The 27,500-nt window shown below is 38.0% G+C and overlaps 1 protein-coding gene across 1 annotated transcript in view; it reads right to left on the bottom strand.

The window, feature by feature from the left end:
* myo10 (myosin X) overlaps positions 1-27,500 on the bottom strand; it is a 111,127-nt gene that overhangs the window by 32,482 nt on the left and 51,145 nt on the right. The window contains exons 4-19 of the mRNA XM_029453290.1: positions 27,171-27,358; positions 13,663-13,797; positions 13,446-13,570; positions 13,128-13,141; positions 12,865-12,949; positions 12,317-12,420; positions 11,893-12,022; positions 11,463-11,581; positions 10,624-10,770; positions 9,443-9,543; positions 8,509-8,575; positions 8,133-8,225; positions 1,603-1,671; positions 1,319-1,401; positions 579-687; positions 362-442 (exon numbers count right to left, since the gene is read on the bottom strand). Coding sequence (XP_029309150.1) covers positions 362-442; positions 579-687; positions 1,319-1,401; positions 1,603-1,671; positions 8,133-8,225; positions 8,509-8,575; positions 9,443-9,543; positions 10,624-10,770; positions 11,463-11,581; positions 11,893-12,022; positions 12,317-12,420; positions 12,865-12,949; positions 13,128-13,141; positions 13,446-13,570; positions 13,663-13,797; positions 27,171-27,358 — 1,650 coding nt within the window. The remainder of the gene's footprint in view (positions 1-361; positions 443-578; positions 688-1,318; positions 1,402-1,602; positions 1,672-8,132; positions 8,226-8,508; positions 8,576-9,442; positions 9,544-10,623; positions 10,771-11,462; positions 11,582-11,892; positions 12,023-12,316; positions 12,421-12,864; positions 12,950-13,127; positions 13,142-13,445; positions 13,571-13,662; positions 13,798-27,170; positions 27,359-27,500) is intronic.

Raw genomic sequence — 27,500 nt, 5'->3', positions numbered from 1 at the left:
CCAGGTCATGTGACTCGAGTGTAAAACTACACGTCAATGATCATGATGGAATACAAGATGTGGAGAGTTCGGATCATCTCCAGTCCTCTTCCCCGTTTATCCTTTGTGTACATTATCTTTGCATTCTCCGCTACTGCAGCCTGTTGCTAGGTAACCGAGGGGGGGGGGGGTCAAAGGGCACCGAAAGGGCCAGACACTTCTCATCACCGTCGGCTGGTCGGTGGGGGAGGACTGTTTGATTATTAAAACGATTCACACACAGTCTCTTCAGCGCTCACACATCCTGACCGGCTGAATGTGTGTGTGTGTGTGTGTGTGTGTGTGTGTGTGTGTGTGTGAGTGTGTGTGTGTGTATGCTCACCTTGTGTGTATTTGGTTTGATGCATCGAATGAAGAACGGATTGGAAGTGCTGAGTGTGGCCATCAGGGAGTGCAAAGAATCCTGCAACAAATCAAAGATACCCGTTACTACAGTACAAGTCTTACGAATATTACTTCTACTACTGCGACTACCAGTATTGTGTTCAGCACTGATGATACTCGAGGAGCTCCACAGGCGTCACGTTGTGTATTTGTACCTTGAACTGTGAGCTGACGGTGGGCCGTCGGTGCTTGCAGCTGCCCCTCAGGGTGTCCTGTTTGTTTCTGCTCAACACGTGTTCAAACAGATCGTAGACGAAGTCCAACCTGACAAAACAAAGAGAAACTGTTAGAATATAAAAGCTGTGAAATACGCAGAGTGTGAACATTAACACGCACATAGCAGGTAAAGTACTGATAATGCACCATATTACTGTGGCCTTTAATGCATTAATCCCTCTTTAAGAAGTCACACTTTATTCTATGTCCTCCAAAACACTCATAACACAAAATAAAGTCAACAAACCTTTCAATAAATATGATGTTTAAGTCTCTCGCTACAGTATTTCTGGAAGTTTAGTAAAATATCCACTAAGAAATATAAACCTTTATACGTTTCAATAATAATAATAATAAATATAGGAATTATTAGTATTATTAGCACCTTAAAAAACACAATTAGAAAGTGTTTAACAAAAAAACAGAACACATTAATTAATTAATTAATTAACACAAAAATCCAAAAACTAAACACATTATATAAAAAATAAATAAATGAAAATCCCCCAAAAAGTGATTTAAAAAGATTTAGCAGAATAAACTATTAAAAATACATTTGCTCAGCAGACAGATATAAGATATTTAATCCCCAACTATTAAAAAGTAAAAGTGAACTACAACAGCAGAAAGGATGAAGCCGCTCTCCTGATGAAGACGAGTGAGGAAGGATGTACTCTACCTGCTCTCCCTCAGTAAGTTGAGGATGTCGTCTCTGAAAGTGTCTCTGTTCTTCTCCAACATGCCCCTCACATCGTACACCACCTGCAACCCGCCACACGGGGGCGATGGAGAGTTTTAAAGAAACAAAGAAAACAGGAGCAGCTCCACATGTGTTTCCCCTTTGAGCGATTAAATCCATCAGTTTTAAGCTTTTTTTATTTACAAATTGGTAGAATGAACTGTTTTCTTTTACACAAACCTATATTAAAATAATAAATACATGCACAGATGTTCGGGTCTCACCTCTCCTGCGTAGTGCTTGACTCCAAAGTTGTGCACGGCAACACGTGGCTTCACGTAGAAAGAGTTTTTCTGCAGAAAGAAAGGAAATTATTGAATTACTTCTGAAAGAAGGAGTCAGAAAGGAAGAGGCAGAGTTCAGATGATTACAAGTCACATCTGTAATCTTTTCTACTGCAGCTTCACGAAGAGCGAATCAACCGTCGAGACGAATCATGAAGCTCAGAGAAGGATTTGATCCTAATATTGTAAAAACCTGTAAAATGCCTCCTGTTAAAGTCCTCATGATATCAAATATTCCTTTATTTGTAATCCAGTTTCATGAAGCTGTAAAGCTTCACTAACAGCACAGCCAAGAAAATATTCACTCATTTACAAGCACTCATATTTATAAAAATGAAAGTCTTCATGAGTGCAGCGGTTTGATCCCCGTGTGTCCTGTTAGCAACACATGCTAACAGCATTACTAACGTCTGCAGCTCATGGCATTAGTACAAAGGTTTGATGACCCACCGGTGTTGACGATAACCGTGATATTAAAACAATTAAATACTGTTATTATGTTAATAATACACTTATGATAATATGATGTAATTATTCTAAAATGTCCTTTTTAACAAAAAAAATAATTAATTTGCCAAAAAAGAGACAAAACTGACAATAAACAAAGTTATTTGACTGATATTGCGATAATATCTTATATTGTTTATATAGAGTAAATTATATAGTTTATGTAGAGTAGATGAAGTAGTTCATATCGAGTAAATTATATAGTTTATATAGAGTATATGATATAGTTTATGTAGAGTAGATGATATAGTTTATGTAGAGTATATGATATAGTTTATGTAGAGTAGATGAGTAGTTATGTAGAGTAGATGATATATTTATAGTATTAGTTAGTAGAGTAGATGATATAGTTTATGTAGAGTAGATGATGTTTTGTAGAGTGTTTAGTTATGTAGGGTAGATGATATAGTTTTTATGTGTGTTATGTAGAGTATGTGTAGTTTATGTAGAGTATATATAGTTTATGTAGAGTAGATGATATAGTTTATGAGAGTAGATTGATTAGTTTATGTAGAGTATGATGTAGTTTGTAGTGTATAGTTTATGTAGAGTATGTTTTTTAGGTAGATGTAGAGTTTAGCGTTAGATGAATATAGTTTATGTAGAGTAGATGATATAGTTTATGTAGAGTAAATGATATTGTATGTAGAGTAGATGATGTAGTTAGGTAGAGTATGATGATTGTTAGTTTATGTAGAGTAGATGATGTAAGTTATGTAGAGTAGATGATATAGTTTATGTAGAGTAGATGATGTAGTGTTATATTTTTTAGAGTTGATAGTTTTTTTGTAGAGTAGATGATATAGTTTATGGTTGTAGAGTAGATGATATATGTTATGTAGAGTAGATGATTAGTTTATGTTAGGTAGATGATATAGTTTATGTAGAGTAGATGATGTAGTTTATGTGAGAGTAAATGATATAGTTTATGTAGAGTGAGATGATTATAGTTTATGTAGAGTAGATGGAAGTGTAGAGTTTATGATAGTAAGTGTAGTAGAATGATTGTAGTTTATGTAGAGTAGATGATGTAGTTATGTAGAGTAAATTGATTATAGTTTATGTAGTAGTGAGTAAATGATATAGTTTATTGAGAGTAGATGATGAGTTTATGTAGAGTAGATGAAGTAGTTTATGTAGAGTAGATGATATAGTTTATGTAGAGTAGATGATGTAGTTTATATAGAGTAGATGATATAGTTTATGTAGAGTAGATGATATAGTTTATGTAGAGTAGATGATATAGTTTATGTAGAGTAGATGATATAGTTTATGTAGAGTAGATGATATAGTTTATGTAGAGTAAATGATATAGTTTATGTAGAGTAGATGATATAGTTATGTAGAGTAGATGATTATAGTTTATGTAGAGTAGATGATATAGTTTATGTAGAGTAGATGATATAGTTTAGTAGAGTAGATGATGTAGTTTATGTGAGTATATGATATAGTTTATGTAGAGTAGATGATATAGTTTATGTAGAGTAGATGATATAGTTTATGTAGAGTAAATGATGTAGTTTATGTAGAGTAGATGATATAGTTTATGTAGAGTAAATGATGTAGTTTATAGTTTATGTAGAGTAAATGATTTAGTTTATGTAGAGTAAATGATTTAGTTTATGTAGAGTAGATGATTTAGTTTATGTAGAGTAGATGATGTAGTTTATGTAGAGTAGATGATTTAGTTTATGTAGAGTAGATGATGTAGTTTATGTAGAGTAAATGATGTAGTTTATGTAGAGTAGATGATTTAGTTTATGTAGAGTAAATGATATTGTTTATGTAGAGTAGATGATATAGTTTATGTAGAGTAGATGATGTAGTTTATGTAGAGTAATGATATAGTTTATGTAGAGTAGATGAAGTAGTTCATATCGAGTAAATTATATAGTTTATATAGAGTAGATGATATAGTTTATGTAGAGTAGATGATGTAGTTTATGTAGAGTAGATGATATAGTTTATATAGAGTAGATGATATAGTACATGTAGAGTAGATGATGTAGTTTATGTAGAGTAAATGATATAGTTTATGTAGAGTAGATGATATAGTTTATGTAGAGTAGATGATGTAGTTTATGTAGAGTAAATGATTTAGTTTATGTAGAGTAGATGATATAGTTTATGTAGAGTAGATGAAGTAGTTTATGTAGAGTAGATGATATAGTTTATGTAGAGTAGATGATGTAGTTTATGTAGAGTAGATGATGTAGTTTATGTAGAGTAGATGATATAGTTTATGTAGAGTAGATGATATAGTTTATGTAGAGTAAATGATGATAGTTTATGTAGAGTAGATGATATAGTTTATGTAGAGTAGATGATATAGTTTATGTAGAGTAATGATGTAGTTTATGTAGAGTAGATGATATAGTTTATGTAGAGTAATGATATAGTTTATGTAGAGTAGATGATATATAGTTTATGTAGAGTAGATGATAGTAGTTTATGTAGAGCTAGATGATATAGTTTATGTAGAGTAGATGATGTCGTTTATGTAGAGTAGATGATATAGTTTATGTAGAGTAGATGATATAGTTTATGTAGAGTAGATGATATAGTTTATGTAGAGTAGATGATATAGTTTATGTAGAGTAGATGATGTAGTTTATGTAGAGTAGATGATATAGTTTATATAGAGTAGATGATATAGTTTATGTAGAGTAGATGATATAGTTTATGTAGAGTAGATGATATAGTTTATGTAGAGTAGATGATATAGTTTATGTAGAGTAAATGATTTAGTTTATGTAGAGTAGATGATATAGTTTATGTAGAGTAGATGATGTATGTTTATGTAGAGTAGATGATTGTAGTTTATGTAGAGTAAGTATTGATATAGTTTATGTAGAGTAAATGATATAGTTTATGTAGAGTAGATGATTTAGTTTATGTAGAGTAGATGATATAGTTTATGTAGAGTAAATGATTTAGTTTATGTAGAGTAAGATGATATAGTTTATGTAGAGTAATGATTTAGTCATAGTAGAGTAGATGATATAGTTATGTAGAGTAGATGATGTAGTTTATGTAGAGTAATTATATAGTTATATTAGAGTAGATGATATAGTTTATGTAGAGTAGATGATGTAGTTTCATATAGAGTAGATGATATAGTTTATGATAGAGTAGATGATATAGTTTATGTAGAGTAATGATATAGTTTATGTAGAGTAATGATTTAGTTTATGTAGAGTAGATGATATAGTTTATGTAGAGTAATGATATTAGTTTATGTAGAGTAAATGATTTAGTTTATGTAGAGTAGATGATTTAGTTTATGTAGAGTAGATGATATAGTTTATGTAGAGTAGATGATATAGTTTATGTAGAGTAGAATTATATAGTTTATAGAGTAGATGATGTAGTTTATGTAGAGTAGATGATATTCGTTTATGTAGAGTAGAATGATATTAGTTTATGTAGAGTAGATGATATAGTTTATGTAGAGTAGATGATTTAGTTTATGTAGAGTAGATGATATAGTTTATGTAGAGTAGAATGATATAGTCTTATGTAGAGTAACTGATATAGTTTATGTAGAGTAGATGATATAGTTTATATAGAGTAGAATGATATAGTTTATGTAGAGTAGATGATATAGTTTATGTAGAGTAGATGATTTAGTTTATGTAGAGTAGATGATAGTAGTTTATGTAGAGTAGATGATGTAGTTTATGTAGAGTAGATGATATAGTTTATGTAGAGTAGATGATATAGTTTATGTAGAGTAGATGATATAGTTTATGTAGAGTAGATGATATAGTTTATAGAGTAGATGATAGTATGTAGAGTAGATGAATAGTTTATGTAGAGTAATGATATAGTTATGTAGAGATGATGTAGTTTATGTAGAGTAAATGATATAGTTTATGTAGAGTAGATGATATAGTTTATGTAGAGTAGATGATATTGTTTATGTAGAGTAGATGATTGTAGTTTATGTAGAGTAGATGATATAGTTTATGTAGAGTAGATGATATAGTTTATGTAGAGTAAATGATATAGTTTATGTAGAGTAAATGATTTAGTTTATGTAGAGTAGATGATATAGTTTATGTAGAGTAGATGATATTGTTTATGTAGAGTAGATGATGTAGTTTATGTAGAGTAAATGATGTAGTTTATGTAGAGTAGATGATATAGTTTATGTAGAGTAGATGATATAGTTTATGTAGAGTAAATGATATAGTTTATGTAGAGTAAATGATTTAGTTTATGTAGAGTAGATGATATAGTTTATGTAGAGTAGATGATATTGTTTATGTAGAGTAGATGATGTAGTTTATGTAGAGTAGATTATATTGTTTATGTAGAGTATATGATGTAGTTTATGTAAGTAGATGATATAGTTTATGTAGAGTAAGCTGATATAGTTTATGTAGAGTAGCTGATATAGTTATGTAGAGTAGATGATCTAGTTTATGTAGAGTAAATGATTTAGTTTATGTAGAGTAGATGATATAGTTTATGTAGAGTAGATGATATAGTTTATGTAGAGTAGATGATTATAGTTTATGTAGAGTAGATGATTTCGTTTATGTAGAGTAGATGATACTAGTTTATGTAGAGTAAATGATATAGTTTATGTAGAGTAGATGATGTAGTTATGTAGAGTAGATGATATAGTTTATGTAGAGTAGATGATATAGTTTATGTAGAGTAGATGATATAGTTTATGTAGAGTAGATGATATAGTTTATGTAGAGTAAATGATTTAGTTTATGTTAGAGTAAATGATATAGTTTATGTAGAGTAGATGATATAGTTTATGTAGAGTAAATGATTTAGTTTATGTAGAGTAGATGATATAGTTTATGTTAGAGTAGATGATATAGTTATGTAGAGTAGATGATATAGTTTATGTAGAGTAGATGATATAGTTTATGTAGAGTAAATGATATAGTTTATGTAGAGTAAATGATTTAGTTTATGTAGAGTAAATGATATAGTTTATGTAGAGTAGATGATATAGTTTATGTAGAGTAGATGATATAGTTTATGTAGAGTAAATGATTTAGTTTATGTAGAGTAAATGATATAGTTTATGTAGAGTAGATGATATAGTTTATGTAGAGTAAATGATATAGTTTATGTAGAGTAGATGATATAGTTTATGTAGAGTAGATGATATAGTTTATGTAGAGTAAATGATATAGTTTATGTAGAGTAGATGATATAGTTTATGTAGAGTAAATGATTTAGTTTATGTAGAGTAGATGATATAGTTTATGTAGAGTAGATGATATTGTTTATGTAGAGTAGATGATGTAGTTTATGTAGAGTAGATGATGTAGTTTATGTAGAGTAGATGATATAGTTTATGTAGAGTAGATGATGTAGTTTATGTAGAGTAGATGATATTGTTTATGTAGAGTAGATGATTTAGTTTATGTAGAGTAGATGATATAGTTTATGTAGAGTAGATGATATAGTTTATGTAGAGTAGATGATATAGTTTATGTAGAGTAGATGATATAGTTTATGTAGAGTAGATGATGTAGTTTATGTAGAGTAGATGATATTGTTTATGTAGAGTAGATGATTTAGTTTATGTAGAGTAGATGATATTGTTTATGTAGAGTAGATGATGTAGTTTATGTAGAGTAGATGATATTGTTTATGTAGAGTAGATGATTTAGTTTATGTAGAGTAGATAATGTAGTTATGTAGAGTAAATGATATAGTTTATGTAGAGTAGATTATGTAGTTTATGTAGAGTAGATAATGTAGTTATGTAGAGTAAATGATATAGTTTATGTAGAGTAGATTATATTGTTTATGTAGATAACAAACAGACAGCAGCTTCATCTTCTAACATGGAGAAGACATATAAGTTATATTAGTTGTACCTGGATCATCACATGACAACAACCAAAAAGGTTTCAAGAGCTGCAGTGGATGCAGAATTAATCTGACTGGTTAGGACGTTTTAGTTGAAAGGTCGCATGGAGACTTACCGAGTGCTGGCTGTGGAGCTTCTCCAGTAAGGTGCCGTCTGTGGCTTTGGGGAAGTGACTCTCCTCATTCATCAGTGCCAGGAGACCCAGTTTCTATGGACACACGGAGCAATTATCATCATCATCATCATCATCATCATCATCTCAGATCATCACACACGTGTCTGCTCTTCTTCATCATATCACTAATGGAGCATCTCTATATGTGCAATAATTAATGTTTCGCACTAGATTAGAAGTTGAAACACCAATGTGTTGAAGTGTTGGTGTGTGTTGCCTGAGTTTATTTGTGATTGTTATGACCATTATTGCAAATGAACAGTGAAAAAGAGAAGTTTATAACGTCTAAGCAGAACCTTTTGAATAACCTTCGTACCTTCTCGATCAGATCCAGACATTCTCCGTTGTCCATCCAGTTGATGTCGACCCAAACCAGACCTTCCCTGCAGGAGCAGACAATCAGCTCAGAGAACATTTACAAGAGCAAATGAAGAAATCGTTGTAAATGGAAACAAAACCGAAATAAAACGATCCCCAGTCCTGCAGTCAGCAGGTCGAAGTGTCCTTGGGCAAGATGCTGAACCCCAAATTTCTCCCAATGGCCAACTGTGTGTGAGTGTGTGTGAGTGTGTGTGAATGGTTACATACAAGGTGCACATCAGCAGTGTAACCACTGCTGATGTGCACCTTGTATGGAGCCTCTGACTCTGTGTGAATGGGTGAATGACATGTGTTGTAAAGCGCTTTGAGTGATTGTAAAGATTAGAAAAGCGCTTTATAACGTTACGTTATGTTACGTTTAGAAATAAGATCCTGGTTTGGATTAAAATTAGAGAATTAGTTTCGTTATGACGAACGAAAATGAAGTCAAGTGACTTTGTGTGGGAAACTCCTGAGGGACCTTTTCCTTTCTTTCTGCGATTGAACAATACAAAGTTTGATAAATCCAAATCTTAGAAAGTAAAGTCGTTTGTTATCTCACATAAATGGCTATAGCTGAATCTTTATGGAGAAGAACACCTGATAAGTCTTATAAATCAGTTTAGTTATGCCAATTATTAATGGGCGATATTGAACTAATATGCCCGCAAAGCACAAAATACTATAAAAGCTTTAAACCCTTTTTAAACAAACTTCACTGTTCTCTGTCTCTGTAGAAACAATCAGCCAACAGCTAACAACACAACACGTTTAAAGTCTACTTATAAAACCACATTTAGGTTAAAATAATAAAGTGCATTTGGAAACAAACGGCAGACCTTTGGAGTAAGAACCAAACGATTGATGGCGAGTAAACAACCTCCACCTACTTGTTGTATTCAAGTTGCTCCAGGGAGAAAATGTGCTTGTTAAAATATTCCTGAAGCTTCTCATTTGCATAGTTGATGTTGAACTGCTCAAAGCGGTTGACCTGCGGGGAACACAATCACGCAGACGTTAAACGCAGGAAACACCAACGCAGAGATAACGAGGAGTCCCGGAGGTGTGTTTACTCATCGACAATTCAATCATGATTCAAATACTTTGGGAAAGGAGAAATAAAAGGTCATGTTGTTGAGTTTAATTGAGTGTGCTTGTTTGAGGCATTGGAATTAAATTAAATTAAATGTAATAAACTTTATTTATCCCTGAGAGAATATTATGATGATGGGTTCAAACTGTTTTCTATTATCAGGTTTAAGGGGTCACTACAGGTGAATAGTAGAATAATAGAACTTTCACAGTTGATTACTTACTTACAATATTGTTTGACAGGTTCAAAGTGTTTCATGTTGTTCACATGTCAAAGGTTTGTACAGATTCTGGATCTGTCTTTGTATCACTCCACAAATCACTAAATCCTGTCAACACACAGAACTTAGTGCATCTCCTGCATGTAGTTAGTGTAGCGTGTATAACATGAGCTGTGAGTGACATGTGAACAAAGCCCTCTGCACAAAGCTTCAGAATATAGAGAGGAATGAAAGTGGAGTTTGGTGTATGTAAGTGCTACTGAAGTGGAGACTTCTGCTGAAGAGTGTGAGAAAAAGCTCCTTTAGAGAAAAGCTCCTTTAAAGATATGTATTGTAACATTCATACATGTTGTACACACTACAGGTGAACAGAGTCATACATGTTGTACACACTACAGGTGAACAGGGTCATACATGTTGTACACACTACAGGTGAACAGGGTCATACATGTTGTACACACTACAGGTGAACAGGGTCATACATGTTGTACACACTACAGGTGAACAGGGTCAAACATGTAACTAACAGATATCATGAAGCTTCCCCACTTCATGACTCACATCAACACAACTTTATATTACAAGTGTTTAATATGTACATGAGGCATTATGTAATGTAGCTGTGGAGAGTTTAAATCTACACACACACAGTTAGAAACACACACTCTGATGTTCTCATGTTTCCTCTCGTCTGAAGAAGACGGGTTATAGAAGATAAATAGACCAGAATAGAAAATAGATCTCTAGTTCAAACACACCTCGAAGTTCTCAAATCCAAAGATGTCCAGGATGCTGATGGATTTGAAGTCTTCTTTTCCTTTGATGCGTTTGTTGAGTTTGCGGATGATCCAGTTGAAACACTGAGAATAAAGTGCCATCGCCATGGAGTCTCTGGAGTCCACCGCCTGCACAGCGGCGGGAAAAACGTGCAACATGCATCAGTCAGAATGCACCATTGTATTTGATTTATACAATATAAATAATAACACAAAGGAGGCCAAACATCCTAAAAGGCTGATCAAAAGTCGCTTTTGATCAAACACTCAAATAAAATGAACTTTTGATTACAAATAATTAGGTTCAAAACGTACCTAAAAAGAAAAACGTAAATTTCCTGGTTCTAGATTCTGAAATGTGCTGCCTGTCTTTATTATAAATCATTGTTATGGTATGTACAGTCTACGGAAGCAGGATTATGGAAACCCTACCAGCCCGGGGTGCAGCGTGGGCTGAGGAAGAACACATTACATTTTCGATCGGATCTGAATCGCAGGGAGGATACTCGGACTCTGTCCGTTAACATCGCCAGATTTGCGCTGCATTCGAGTGTAGTCAAAAAAATCGTAAAAATTAGTTCCCAAATTTGTGCGAATGAAAACAATAACCCGGAAAGTCTGGGGAATGTTGGGCTGTTTGAAATGAATTATATTTCATGGCTCATGAAACGTGTTTAAACGCCCCGAGCAATGAAATACAACACATCTAATGCTAACGGAATATATTTGGGTTACGGACTCATTTCTCTGGCCTATTGAGACATGGGAGGTTCCACTGTCCCACAGGTTGTCATCAGGTGTGAGGACTGGAGTTCACTCACCTGTTCCACAGTGAGCGGCGTGGAGATCTCCTCGCCCCTGAGGATCATGGACCGGTGGGTCAGGACTTCGGCCAGCTGATCTGGGTTCAGCCCCAGGAGGTCCGACGTCCGGCTGAGAGCTGCTGATGAAGGAAAGGCACAAACTGGTTCAACGGACCGATGAGAGCATTGAAAGGACAAAACCCAAAGTGAAGTTGTAACATCAAGAGAGAACATTAATGATCGGTGCTGTGGAGGTTTTATTCTGAAGGATTAAATAAAAGGATGTCAGCAAACGCTTCAGCAGCTTCAGAGACATAAGAAAGGAAAGAAAAAGATCAAATAAAGACTGTGAAGTCTTGATGACGAGTGCTTCAGGTGTTCCTGTGAGGAACGTCTGCCGGAGACACAGCCTGAGCTGAAAGAAGAAAGTGAGGAGAAACCTTCTGACCTGATTTGGCGGAGACCTGCGCTCCTCCGGCCGTCATGAACTCGATGTTCCCTGCGTGGAGGATCCCGGAGAGGAGCCGCAGGATCTCCCCGATGTTCTCCTCCGTGAACTGCATCGTTCGCATTGCATTCTGGGAACAAACACACATAGAGGAAGGTGAGGAGGTCACGGCGGAATGATCTCGCTGCAGGTGGAATTCTTCAGCAGCTGATTTAGTTTCTTTTAATAAATGAATGAAGATCCAAATATAAGTAAAATCTTCTTACAAAACAATATATAATGTGATTTTATACATAATTATAAAAAGAAAATACAAATGCACCTTCTTAATTACAACATTCTTGAGACATTTGTCACTTTGACTATCAAAAGTAATCCCCAGATTAATATGTCTGAGTAAAGAGAGATGACGTGTCCTGCGTACCAGAACATCCTGAAAAGTGCTGCTGTCGTTGATCGTGTTGTCAGCGAGGACGCTGGACTGTCTCAGGTAGTAGTAGCTGTCAGGCTGCGTCAACCCGAACGCCTCTGCAACACACACACACACACACACACACACACACACACACACACACAGACAGACACACACACACACACACACACACACACACACAGAGACACGCACACACACACACACACACACACACACACACACAGACACACACACACAGACAGACACACACACACACACACACAGAGACGCACACACAGAGACACACAGACAGACACACACACACACACACACACACACACACACAGAGACGCACACACACACACACACACACACACACACACACACACACACAGTTAATGTCGTATTGTAACTTTAGTGGATCACTAACGTGTCTGGAGTCAAAATGAAACCAAACTTTTCTATGGAAGTCAGTTTGTCAAGAAAAATCATATTACAAACCCCCTGAGCTGTTAATACATTTAATATATAATAATATAAGTTCACTTCAGCAGACGTACCTCTCTGCTGGCTGTTGGTTCCTGCTAACAGAGCGTAGAAGATGTGGTAGCTTCTCTCCCCGGGGTTCTGCCGGACCACTCGGTTCTGCACGGAAAGAGAAGCACCACTGTTATTAAATCAACACGGACAGAACGAACAGACAGAACGAACAGACAGAACAGACTTTGAAGTTATTCTGAAGATGGATGAACATTTGAAAGTTGAAAAGGAGTTTCGATGATGTCACTTTCAAGACAGATGAGGAAGCAGGAAGCACACTCACCTTCTCTAAGAGGTCTGAAGTCAGAGAGGTCAAGGTGCATAACATTTGGAGACAGGCATGACTCTGCAGTTAGCTAAACAAGCTAGTTAGCTATCCTGCTAACTCACAGTTACATGAGTAAAGTGATGCTGTGATTATTGTGTCACATTTCTTATATAAAATGAATAGAAGGAAGGAGATCCTTCACGCTCTGCGTAACTTTATCCCTAAAAACATCTTTGCCGACCCCTTCGAGTACTTCCTTTCTGCACATTAGTTAGCAAACGTGCTGAGGGAAGGACGTGGCGTCCACTTAACACAGAGGGTTTTAAAGGATACAGTCGATGATTCTGCCTCCCTGGATGTTTCCCTTCTGGCTGAAATGCAGCTGGACGAACTTCCCAAAGCGGCTGGAGTTGTTGTTGTAGACGGTTTTGGCGTTTCCGAAGGCCTCCATGATGGGACTGTGGAGCGGAGAAGGAGCAGGATGATTCACCAGGTGTTCTGGACATTATCTGGAGTACAAATAGGTGAAATAGTAAACCATAAACATTACCTGCTCTCCAGCAGCGCCTCCTCCACGTGGGACGTCCTGTCTCTGGACGACACCTCCAGGGAGTGCTGGCTCATGACCGACAGGAACTTCAGGATCAGTTTGGTGCTTTCGGTTTTCCCTGCGCCGCTCTCTCCACTGAGGGGAACAAAACACACGAGGGGTCAGACTCCCAATCCCTTCAACTGCCATTGAGCAAGGCACGAGACTCCCTCTCGCGAGGGGCAAGAGAAAAGAAATGCAATATAATTATTCCTTATTCTATATTTGTCGTAGAGCTGCAACGATTTTGATAATCTATTAATCGTTAAAGTCATTTTTGAGTTTTGTTTTGTCCTTGTTAATGCAAATTCTTCTTCTTCTTCTTCTTCTTCTTCTTCTTCTTCTTCTTCTTCTTCTTCTTCTTCTTCTTCTTCTTCTTCTTCTTCTTCTTCTTCTTCTTCTTCTTCTTCTTCTTCTTCTTCTTCTTCTTCTTCTTCTTCTTCTTCTTCTTCTTCTTCTTCTTCTTGCAGTATCAGTAGCCAGAGCACCAGTCAGTCTTGGTAGTAAGGTCATTATATTACCTTTTATAATAACTTTCACTCTCAATTGATCTGCAGATGATCTTCTCGATTCCCTCACAACAGATTGTGTCAGACGTGAGTGAAACACACAGATGCTGTTTTCACACGCAGCTGACGGCATCATGGGAAACATTCAGGTGAATATAACTCCACCAGTAGATGGCGCACTGGACACAACAAACTACAAGTTAGAAACCCAGCATGGCCTCATGATCCCACGTGAACTGCAGTGTGATGGAACACTTTCTCTTGCACAACGCTGACTGATGTGCAGGTGGAAGGAAACACTTCGTATCTTAAAACTTCCAGCTTCGCACATTTGAATGGGCGACAGAAAGCGAGTCGGTTCACAGAGAGGTTGCATGGAGTCAATCAAAACTCTCTCTGTGATTGAGCCAAACCATCAGAGCCGCTGGCTGCAGGCCTGTAAAGTGACACCATGACGCAGCGTCGTAATGACAGTGACGCTATTATAAACTTTAAACTACACAGAGCTGGCACTTCACGCCGCTCGTCTCCGCGGTGATGACGATGTTTGTACATGTCAAACCACCTGACAAGCTTCATCAGCCTGTAATCACTCGGGTCCCTCTGCAGGCTGTTTACGCACCGACTGCTTGGACTGGAGACATTTTTCCATTCGTTGTTATTGGAGCGTCTCATACAGACCACCGGGGCTTCTGGGTATCCAAACAGTTTTTTGTTTACTCTTATTATGACCGTGATTTTAATCTTTATTGTTTTCTGTGTACAAGCCACATCGTATAGAGGATGTTTAGAGAGACGGTGCAAACTGCAGCAGGGTTCTGACTGTATAAACAGAAACAGAGAAATGAAGCCATCGTTACGTCACATCAGAATCAATAAGTGCAATTAGGTTGCAAAAATGTAAAGCAAACAAACTTTCTGGTAATTATCAACAATTACTGAGAAGTGATCCGACAGCGCCGCTGATTTATTACTTTGATTATTCAAAGAGGCATCACACGTTCAGAGGAGAGACAATATATCATATGTGCAATGATATGAAACTAAGAAAAGCAGCAAATCCTCTTTTTAAAAACTTAAAAAGTTTGCCATTTTTGTGCATTTTTAGTTTTTAAATGACATGAATTCATCAAAAGTGAATAAATGAACCTGAGTAAGTTGAAAAGCATGAAAACATATAAATGACAAATACAAAAATCATATAATTGTCGGGGCAAATAAATGTTTTACATCTTTTCCATTAAGAACTGTACACACACACACACACACACACACACACACACACACACACACACACACACACACACACACACACACACACACACACACACACACACACACAGTGTGTGTGAGGTTCAGGGGGGCCACATTACTTATTAACCTGGAAACCAATTACACCCGACACAGAGCAGCTGAAGAACTTTACATTGGTCACATAATTCAACACTTGAGCAGACGTGTCCGCCACAGTGAATAAAAGAACACAGCGTGACCTTTAAAGATGTGCTGGTGCCTTTAACAAACAATAACTACAATAACAGCTCTTTAAAATGTCTTTGCATGAACAAAGGTGTGAAAAACAAATGAGAAATACTATGTTTCATAATGTTTCATCACGACTACTTCCACATAATGTAACTCTGGCAACAAGAAAATCAACCTGCAGTGAGATTAAACTCGAGAACGTGTGAAGTTAGGCATTTAAATCCCTAAAGCACGTTAAGTGTTAAACGAGTGTTACTTTTCACGTCTGTAAACATTTTATGGCAGAAGGTGTGATTCCTTCATGATGATGTTTGGGTGGCTCCCCACAGGCTCTCAGTCAGGCTTATTACAGGCTTATTAACTGTAATATGAAAGAAACTGTGAACTGAAACAGTACAAACATGTTTCTTGTTTCCACTCTACTTGTAATAAAGAGGCTGAAGAGCAACGCAAAGGGCAGCCAGGTGAAACTCAGACTGTTTGACTGACAGATGAAGGATCACAAGTCTTTGCAGATGCTGTTGAACTTATGAATTATATTATATTTCCATACATGTTAACTGGGACGACAGGAAACATGCTGAGGAACACCCACTGGCATTTAAAATTCATTTTCAGAGTGAAAGTGAAGAATGTCCTCCGTCTACATGAACAGTGTGGACGTGTTCTAAATGTGATGTTATTTGGATTTAGTGCAGAAATGATGAGTGAATGTTTGAGTCATTGCAACCGTCAGAGACGAGCCTCATCAGGTTAAGTAGTTGATATAAGTGTGATTATTAATCTCTGAAAGGGGAACATGCACACAATCAGTCGCTGGCGTTGCTTTAAAAGTGCAACCAAAAGTCATTTCTCACGATTATCTGTCTTCAGGACGTCACTTTGTGCAGCACTGCTTGTTTTATCTGTATTATATAACAGCTTTGTATAAATAAAGTTGAACTTGAATGTCATGCATCAGCCGTGCACGATGTCCCGCGGGTCAGTGGCACATTCCTGCCGGACAGAAAGCAGGACTGCAGATCATGTAAACTCTCAGGGTGTCTGGCTCGAGGCCGCACATGTGGACAGATGTTATGACAGGACGGCTGCAGTTTATACTCCACACGGGGAAGTCCAGTCAGAGACGGCTCGGGTCGGTAGCTTCTATGAAAGCTGCTGTTTGCAGGTTTAAAACATCAACATGTCGTTTTATTCATTAATACTAACAACGGAGACCATGGAGGAGAGGATTGGTTCTTTCGGTCTCCATGAAGTTACACATCTTGGAAGTGATCTTTCCACTATCGGCTTTCAACGAACATCCAAAAGCTTCCGCTGCGTTTGTCCTGGAAGAACTGCGTATCTCGACACTTGATGGATCTTTGACTCCTGGTGTCGTTCTTCTCTATAAATTAGCAGAGAAAGACTTCACGTACGAGAGCGAGGGAACATTTGTAAAGAAGAAAGAGTGAACGCAGACACAACTACACATCTCAGCGGTGGCTCCCCCCCGCAGCGGGTCAAACTCTCTTAAAGGGGCTGGCTCTTACTTTAAAGGGCTCGGTGTGTGTAGCTCATTTAAATAACGAAGACTCCAGTGATGGCCAAATCTAAAAGAGCAACTTATCCAAGCTCGGACACATTGAAACCAAACAGCACCTTGCCTTTGTGCTAATCCCTGGCTCTCCACATGCTGTTGCCACCCAAGGTAAAAACCCCCACAGGCAGGAAGAGAGAGAGGGGGGGGGGGGGTCTTCAGCAGAGCGACTGAGCGTGTTGCACAAACTGCCCCCACAGCTCTGGACCTCACCCAGGCCCTTTGTACCTCGGAGCTGCAGACTGAGAGAGAGAAAAGACTTTCTGAGAAGTGAAACGCAATGAGATAAAAAACAATCCGTCTTCACTTCATTTAATCTGCTGTTAAGTCTTCTTAAAGCGAGACGCTGCAGCCAACAACTTACGTTCTGCATGCGCTCGTCGATTCAGAGAATCTTTGCTTCCATAACATGAGGAAGAAAACATCCAAAATACAAATGTAGGAGTTTATTTTTGACTTGTAATACAAGAAGAAAAGTCTTAATGTAAGTTATCAACTGGGGAAGTTTCATGGTCAGTATATTTCTTTTTTCTTTTAATATATTTTTAAAGGCCTTTTTGTAAAGAAATAGTTATTTCTCACACTCAGTAGCACTTACATACACCAAACCTTCCACTTTCATTCTTCTCTATATTCTGCAGCTTTGTGCAGAGGGCTTTGTTCACATGTCACTCACAGCTCATGTTATACATGCTACACTCACTACATGCATGCCTCATTTCTACCTGCATGTTTAACGCAAATTTAAAGATGACAGATGGAAATTAAAGAACTTGTTAAAATGGACTGGAATGCACATTTAAACACTGCCAGAAATATTAAAACTTAACAAGTCAATTAGTCGAAAAACACTTTTCAGCCACAGGAGCAGACGCACTTCAGAGGTCTGTCAGTGTAACACTTAGTACTTTCAGACAAACGCTGACTTAGCAGTGCTGCAGAATACATGGTTTTCCAACATAGTGACGTGCACATGCAAAACAGTCACATCGCAGGACGTGCAATGTCAAGTAAAACAAACATTGAGTGTGTTTGTTGAGTCCAACAAACCACAAGAATCCAAAGTGACCTCATGAGCAGAGAAAACACTATTTTACTTTAACGCATAAAGACTCATCACTTACTCACAAACGCCTCTAATTTATGCGATGCAATGAAGCCACAGAAACAAATACCGACGTTGGTCACAAGATAAGTTCAGGTTTAAATAACCGCTTGTACCATGTTATGCCTTAAACAAACATGGTTGGATATGTTTACTTCCCATCATGCTCTCCTTCTTTGCCGTGATGCATTCCTCTCTTTGGTCACAGTCGAATTATTAATCTGACTCACAGCGCAGAAGACGCAGATAAAGCTCGCCAAATCCCAAGAGAAAACCTCTCAGGTATGTTTCTGCTGACCCCAGATGCCTGAGTAATTAACGAGGCTGGAGGGTCTTGAGTTTGACCTCACACCCGCCTCTGGGGTCAGGAGGTCAGGGACAGGCTGCGGGGTCGGGGGCTGTTGGCTGTGCAGGATAACACCCGCAGAGCTTTGTCATTTATTCATAATCTGGGCTCTTCTGGACACAACGGCAGCCAGTCAAAACAAAACCAACCCTGAAATCTTAATCTTCGTAAACGAAAAATTCTCCCAGTGTTTATAATACACTTTGACCTTTAGACCTTTTATAGAAACGAGTAGCAGCTCGTAAAACTAGTCAGTTTGAGTATCAAGCCTCAAAATCTTCTGTGATTCTGAGAATGAACAACTTCAAAAGTACTGAAATCAGATGAGTAGTCTTTCCCTGATCTGAATTAAATACATTATCAGTAGGATTCAAAACAATTCCTAAAAGGACCTAAAGACCGTGTTTTCTTGATCAAGAATGAATTTAGAAAACTCTAATTTTAACCCAATTGAGATACAGAATTAAAAGTCCTTTAACATCTTGGACTAAGAAACAGACACGTAAGATGAAAGCTGGCTTTACCAGCACGGCTGACAGTCCTGCTCAATCCCATGTTTTAGATGATGCAAGAAGTTTGATCCAGCATTCAGTAGTGGACATATGGTGCACTACAGGTATGTGGACACCTGAACACTATAACCATCTCAGTCTCATTCCCAAGGCGTCAAATACCTACGTGAATACACAGCCCATGGCGTCCTTTAGCGTCTGTATGACACGCACTGGACTTTCAAGTAACTCCGATGTAAACCCATCTGGGACAATATTAAACACTCTGAGCTCCAAAAGTCTGGACACATAGTTTAAACAGAAGGACGGGATGGATGGATGGATGGATGGATGGGTGGATGGATGGATAGATGGGTGGATGGATGGGTGGATGGGTAGATGGAAGGAAGGATGGATGGGTGGATGGATGGAAGGATGGATGGATAGATGGGTGGATAGATGGATAGATGGGTGGATGGATGGGTGGATAGATGGGTGGATGGATGGATAGATGGGTGGATGGATGGATAGATGGGTGGATGGATGGGTGGATAGATGGGTGGATGGATGGATAGATGGGTGGATGGATGGAAGGATGGATGGATGGATAGATGGGTGGATGGATGGGTGGATGGGTAGATGGAAGGAAGGATGGAAGGGTGGATGGATAGATGGGTGGATAGATGGGTGGATGGATGGATGGGTGGATAGATGGGTGGATGGATGGATAGATGGGTGGATGGATGGATAGATGGGTGGATGGATGGATGGGTGGATAGATGGGTGGATGGATGGGTGGATAGATGGGTGGATGGATGGATAGATGGGTGGATGGATGGATGGGTCAAAAAAACACAAGACTTTTACCCAGAAACAACGCTGTTCGTGTCCCGTGTGAAAGCAAAACCCAACATAAAGTTATTGGGAAGTTACGCAACAAATGTGGTCATTTCCACACACACTACCATCTTTTATTAACCTAACCAAGTAGATTAGAACCTCAACATAGCCAAGTCTTGAGTTTACAACAATAACCACGTGTTTACTGGGACCTTGGTTTGACACGCGGGGCTACCCAGTGATGTCAGAGCTCTGTGCAGACCGGTCAAGTTCTTCCGCACCAAACTGGGGGAAAGCATTTCTTCATGGAGCTGGATTTGTCATGTTGAACATGAAAGGGCAAAACACAAACTGTTGACTCAAAGTTGGGAAAGCTCTGCTGTCAATGCAAACCCTGTCAGAATACAGCTAAACTGCAATCTCAATTACGTTTCGAGGTATTTACTCCCAGATTGTCCCCGGTTGTAAATTTAATTGCTTAGGTTTAGTAAAATCAGGGTTTGTTAGTGAAGTAACAGAATTACATTTAAGAAACGTCAACGGGGACTTTTGGTTAGATGCAGTTAGTTTGACCATCCGTTCACTGCAACCTTCTCTTTCTGCGAACTTTGGTTGGAAACATTTTAGTTGACTGTAAAGCAGCAGTAAAACCCAAAGCAGGAACAACAGCCTCATACCAAGGTTATAAAAACATTCACTTTGAATCTCCTGTTTATTGCTTTATTATCCAGAAGAGAAGCTGCCATGGTGGCATTTGCTGTGTGCGATGAAGGTTTGGAGGTTTTCCAGAACAAGTTCTTGCTGAAATCTGCATCAAAAACACAACAGGGGGGGCTCCATTAAAATCATGTGGCTCGACGCAGGCAGGTATCCGCATCAGTGAAAACGCAAAGTGGCTTTCATGAGCATTAATGAGCAGATGCCTTGTGTTAGAGCTGGTTTTCTTCCTCCTCCTCCTCCTCCTCCTCCTCCTCCTCCTCCTCTTCTTCTTTTACACCAGCTCCTGTTTCCTTCGCCTCCCTCTGCCTGGATCTGATTACCCACAATCCCAAAATCCGACGAGAAAGCTTCCTGCCTTGCCTGAATGTGCCAACTTGCAATTTATAGCTCTTCTTCCTCACACACACACACACACACACACACACACACACACACACACACACACACACACACACACACACTGATCGTTTTTCTGTATGGGTGGGGGTGCTGCCATGTTACATGTTTTACGAGGGTCCGCTCTGAGATGGCTTTGGTGTTTTTCGGGGACCAATGGGGGAAATGTGTGTGTGTGTGTGTGTGTGTGTGTGTGTGTGTGTGTGTGTGTGTGTCATCGTTGTGAACCAGACCACGTACTGCGCCAGCTGGCCTTTGACTCAGTGTTAAAGTGATCCTCCACTCAGAATCTAACTTTAGATATCAAACACACTTGACGAGCTCGAGACCTGGCTGTGAAAAGTTTGCAGTTTGTCAAGTTTCAAGCAAAAGCATTGGTTTGCTAATATTAACTTAGAAAAAAAAGTGAAATCTTATCAATCAGTTCAGTTTTTTCCAGATCCTTAAGTCACTTGATGACACGTAATCCAGTTCTCTGCTGAAGACTGAGATGTAAAGCTGCAACGATTAGTTTAGTTGCTGTTTTTTAGCTTCTCAAATGTGCAGATTGTTTGTCATTAATAACAATGAACTGACTCTATTTGGGTTTTAGAGTCAGTTCACTGTTATTAATGTTATTATTGTGTATTAGTTGCAGTCCTAGTCAGAAGTGGTTGAAAGTGAACCTTTGAGTAAAATCACCTTCAATCACAAACATTCTGCAATTCAACCTTTTACTGTCCTACAGCCACTTAACCAGCTGCCTGATTAGATGTGTCAATATTATTCTCTTTACTTCCCATAACTACATTTTTCTTCTGAGCCTCAATTGTTGCATTGTTTTCTTGCTTTGGTTAACAGGTCTGTGTTGCAGCAATCAGGTTTCAAGGTACCTGCAGTAAAAATGAATAAAAGAACAAATACGAAGCGCCTGTATTAATCTGTTCTCAGTCCCTGTCAGTAGGCTGAGGAAGTAAAATGCTTCCATATTATTGAATACTAGCCTTCTGTTTGATCAGAGGTCTATGTTACCTCCCAACAGAACCTCCATCCTGACGTTCACTCACAAGGGAGCCACACAGCCGGCGGCCGCACTCAGGAAAACACTTGGCAGTGAAAAACAACAACTGAGTGTCACTGCTCCGCCCTGCAGTTATTCTCAGCCTCACACATCCATCCTTTGACTCCACGTATCAAAGCAGGAGACGGAATGAGACTCACACACCTTCCTGTGGACTTTCAGGCAGAAGATGAAACTTTCAACCTCAACATATCCTTAAACAATGAGATTAAGAAGAGGAGCGCGTGTCATCTCCTTCATTCTAACACAGTAAACCATCAAGTTGTGTTTAGCAGAGACATCAGTTAAAGGTCACGACTGCTCTGTGGTTTGTCCTCATGTCCTGGAAAAACTACGCAAGCAAACTGTTGTTTTTCTTGGTCTTGAAGCTTACAGCTTATGTGCTAAATTAAGTGTTTTCAGAAGCTCCAGAAGTCTGTGCCATAGTTTGAGATACACACAGAGTTCAGGGGGAAATGCAAACCAATGTTTTTTAAAAAGCAAGAAGAGATGAGTCTGCAGAACCCTCGAGGGGCATTTGCTTGTTGCGGCAGGAGAAGTCGGAGTCAGGGGGATAAAGACAAACCCAAAGCAGATCTATAACAGAGATACGTCTCCGTGAACAGAATGGCAGCATTGTGCCGCTCAGGACCTTCTGCAACGACAATATGACATGTTTGTGTTTACGCCTCTCTGTGCATATTCTTCCCACCAACCAACATCCTGCCAGACAAAAGACTTTCTGTGCCCTGAACACAAGGACGAAGAAAAGTCAAAGCAGAGGACGGCGGGGGGAACATGTGAGGTGAGACTGTACACACAGAGCTGCTGGTCTTTCACTTTTCAACTGCCATTCTTTACACTCGGTGTATTCAGGCGTCAGTTTTAATCCAACTCTGCTGCGGTGCAAACACAACAGGTCGGAGACCGCTCGCCAGAATTGTTCTCAGACCATTTCCAAGCGAACCATCGTGCGGTTCCATTGCAGTGACAACAGAATCCGACCCAACTGCAGGAAATGAACCAAAAGGCAGGATTATGGGACGCAGGTAAACGACAGACGATGTCTTGTTGACATCTGAGCAGAAGAGGACGTACAGAAATGCTGAATGACGTGAAGTGACGTTTATGAAGTCATTTGAGATAAACTGGTGGAGAAGGGATATCCTCATGATTGTTGCACTTGTAATTGTAATGAACTGTAATGTAATGCACTGTAATGTAATGAACTGTAATGTAATGCACTTTAATGTAATGAACTGTTAATGTAATGAACTGTAATGTAATGAACTGTTATGTAAATGTAATGAACTGTAATGTAATTTAATGAACTTTAATGTAATGAACTGTAATGTAATGAACTGTTAGGTAATGTAATGAACTGTAATGTAATGCACTTTAATGTAATGAACTGTGATGTAATGCACTGTAATGTAATGAACTGTTATGTAATGTAATGAACTGTAATGTAATGAACTGTTATGTAATGTAATGAACTGTAATGTAATGCACTGTAATGTATGAACTGTATGTATGTAATGAACGTAATGTAATGCACTTAATGTATGAACTGTAATGTAATGAACTTAATGTAATGTAATGAACTGTAATGTAATGTAATGAACTGTAATTAATGCACTTTAATGTAATGAACTGTAATGTAATGAACTGTAATGTAATGAACTGTAATGTAATGTAATGAACTGTTAATGTAATGCACTTTAATGTAATGAACTGTAATGTAATGTATGAACTGTAATGTATGAACTGTAATGTAATGTAATGAACTGTAATGTAATGAACTGTAATGTAATGAACTGTAATGTAATGTATGAACTGTAATGTAATGCACTTTAATGTAATGAACTGTAATGTAATGTAATGAACTGTAATGTAATGAACTGTAATGTAATGAACTGTAATGTAATGTAATGAACTGTAATGTAATAAACTGTAATGTAATGCACTTTAATGTAATGAACTGTAATGTAATGAACTGTAATGTAATGTAATGAACTGTAATGTAATGCACTTTAATGTAATGAACTGTAATGTAATGTAATGAACTGTAATGTAATGTAATGAACTGTAATGTAATGCACTTTAATGTAATGAACTGTAATGTAATGAACTGTAATGTAATGAACTGTAATGTAATGTAATGAACTGTAATGTAATGCACTGTAATGTAATGAACTGTAATGTAATGAACTGTAATGTAATGTAATGAACTGTAATGTAATGAACTGTAATGTAATGAACTGTAATGTAATGTAATGAACTGTAATGTAATGAACTGTTATGTAATGTAATGAACTGTAATGTAATGTAATGAACTGTAATGTAATGCACTTTAATGTAATGAACTGTAATGTAATGAACTGTAATGTAATGTAATGAACTGTAATGTAATGCACTGTAATGTAATGAACTGTAATGTAATGAACTGTAATGTAATGTAATGAACTGTAATGTAATGCACTGTAATGTAATGAACTGTTATGTAATGTAATGAACTGTAATGTAATGCACTGTAATGTCATGCATTGTAATGTAATGCACTGTAATGTAATGAATTGTAATGTAATGCACTGTAATGTAATGCATTGTAATGTAATGAACTGTAATGTAATGCACTGTAATGTAATGCATTGTAATGTAATGCACTGTAATGTAATGAACTGTAATGTAATGCACTGTAATGTAATGCATTGTAATGTAATGAACTGTAATGTAATGCACTGTAATGTAATGCATTGTAATGTAATGAACTGTAATGTAATGTGATGTGATGTAATGTAAAGTAAAACACTTGCAAATCAAAGCAATGGCTGCAATGAAAACTAAGAATCCTCATACTGAGAATAAGAACGTCGTTAACAATGAAAGCAAAGACATTGTTCACTTTCTGCTTTCTTCACAAAATCAAACCAGTTTACGTTTTAAGTGGACATGTGTGTCTCATTACCCACAATGCCAATGAAACGGGGCCAAACAGGGCTGTAAACTAACGCCAGCTAATTGTCAGAAAAGTGCAACTCGTGCCTGAAGCAGCTGCGACTCTCCACCTCCACTGCTTTTATCTTATTCTGCAAGACAAGCAAAGTGAGTTCAGTTTTCTCTGGACAAACGTGTTTTAGAGACAATGTTCAGAAGTCATCTGAAGCTGTGGAGGTAATGTGTGTTCGCTGCAGGCAGAGACCAGGTCTTATATAATTCTCTTTATTTTGCATGCCAGAACACCCCGTGTCCCCACAGCGCTGAACAAAGACCCCTGGCCACATATTCAGGATACCTCGATGACCACAAACACAACAGTTCCCACAGAGTCAAACACTGTGATGTCTCCTGTATCCGCCCGCTGCTGAATCAGGGGCCAAATATTATCATTTCTGAAATGTAAAAATAACTGTTAGTTTGAAGTCAGGGGGAAGAGAACGTTTTGGTCTGTCTGATAGAACAATGGAGCGACGGAGGATGTGAAAGTCGTCCAGCTAAAATCAAAGAGGAAGGATGTGAGGAAGGAAAGCAGCGGACAGGGGATGGAGATAGTAACAAGAGTGTGTGTGTGTGTGTGTGTGTGTGTGTGTGTGTATCTGTGAGTGTGTGTGTGTGAGTGTGTGTGTGTCGTGGCGTGGAGCGCTCAGATCCTCAGAGCCGCAGCCAAACCGCCCAGGGGACTTGAAACTTGATCAAAGTGTTTAGAAGTGAAAGATTAAACTAGTTTAAGACCACAGTAGTTAATTCAAACGGCCGATTAGAAGGCTCAATATAACCTGACAAGAAAGGTACGGATATCCTGACGGGGCATCCACTCAGCAAAAGTAAAAACATTTTAAAGAGCATGTGGAGAAGAAGAAACTTCTCACAATGGCAACTTTTCTTTACAGTTCTCAGAGTAGATTTATGTCTTTCAGCTTATTTTTGTGCCCCCTAGTGGCCAGAAATGTATTGCAGAAGCTTTAAATTAAAACTACCAAAACACCGATTAAAAAAAGAATATCCAGCATACCTGTCAACATTGGAGTTTCAAAATAAGGGAAATGTTTTGCCGGACTCCGCCCATATTTTAACAGCTCTCAGCCACCAATGTAAACGTAAACACATAAGGGACGGATATACATTCAGGAAATACATGTTTATTTAAAGTATGTATTACTAGTACAGACACGTCTATAAGATGTATGTATTTTATTTGATGAGTTATTATCATCAATTTATTTGATGATTGATGAGTTGTGTGGCTTTTGTTTCCCCCACGAGGACTTCCTTGCGATGGCAGAGTCTGGAAACATGTCCGCTACACTGCGACTGAAATCATCGCAGGAGCTGAAGGCTACATTATTTTTGGCGCAAAGCATCGACATCTGTCCCTCAGCTCTGGTCACTTGGCCTGCCTCCGACACAGTTCTTGTCACACATGAAGTCATTGACAGTGTATGTTTTTGTGCCTCTTGGCGTGTTTGTGCTTGGACGATTTTTCTTGCTGACGAACATCGCTTATTCCGCCGTGTGCGATGCTAACATCTGAATGGCACACTTTACAAAAAGCACGAGTTTGCCCGACTCTGCTTTTAATAAATAAGAGAAGGTCTCCTCCCATTTGTTACTTGCATAAAGTTTTAACTTGTTTGGCAGGTACAGCTGCGTCTCCATCTATCTCCCGTTCACTGTGACTCTCATTATATGTTTTCGTGTTATTGTTCCTGTTTTCTTCTTCTGTGTGTTTACTGGTGGATAACGTTTTTCAGCTAAAGTTAAACATAATACTGCCACCTGCTCTGCCGGAGGTCACTTTACACTTTACACTTTTTTTAATACGCCTATTTAAAAAAAAATAATTTAAAGGTTAAAAATACCGGATAATTACGGGAAAATATTTATACGGGAGAAAATACGGGATAATCCCGGGAAAAACGGGAGGGTTGACAGGTATGATATCCAGTGAAGGTCACCCACCTGATCAGGACACACTGGTTCTGCAGCCTCTTCCAAAGTGAGCGGTAGCACTCGTTGGCGACTGCGAAGATGTGCGGGGAGATTTCCCCGAGGTGGTTTCGGCTGTACAACTCCATGGCCGGCCGGTCGTACAGGCCAGCGAGTGGCTGGTAAGGGTTCACTGCCGCCAGGATGGAACCAATGTATGTCTGAGATCAAAAGAGACGGAAATATAAACATGAATGAAGATATCAGTCTGTAAATGAACGAGCAGGTAATACGCTTTCATCCAATAGAAAGATGTGTCTCAGTGTTGTTTGAAGCTTTTTAGCCTGGAAAAAGACGCTAATA

This window comes from Cottoperca gobio, chromosome 17, assembly GCF_900634415.1.
Source record: "Cottoperca gobio chromosome 17, fCotGob3.1, whole genome shotgun sequence".
Lineage (NCBI taxonomy): Eukaryota > Metazoa > Chordata > Actinopteri > Perciformes > Bovichtidae > Cottoperca > Cottoperca gobio.
The sequence above is the reverse complement of the archived record's forward strand: the minus strand, read 5'-3'. Positions and strand labels throughout refer to the sequence as shown.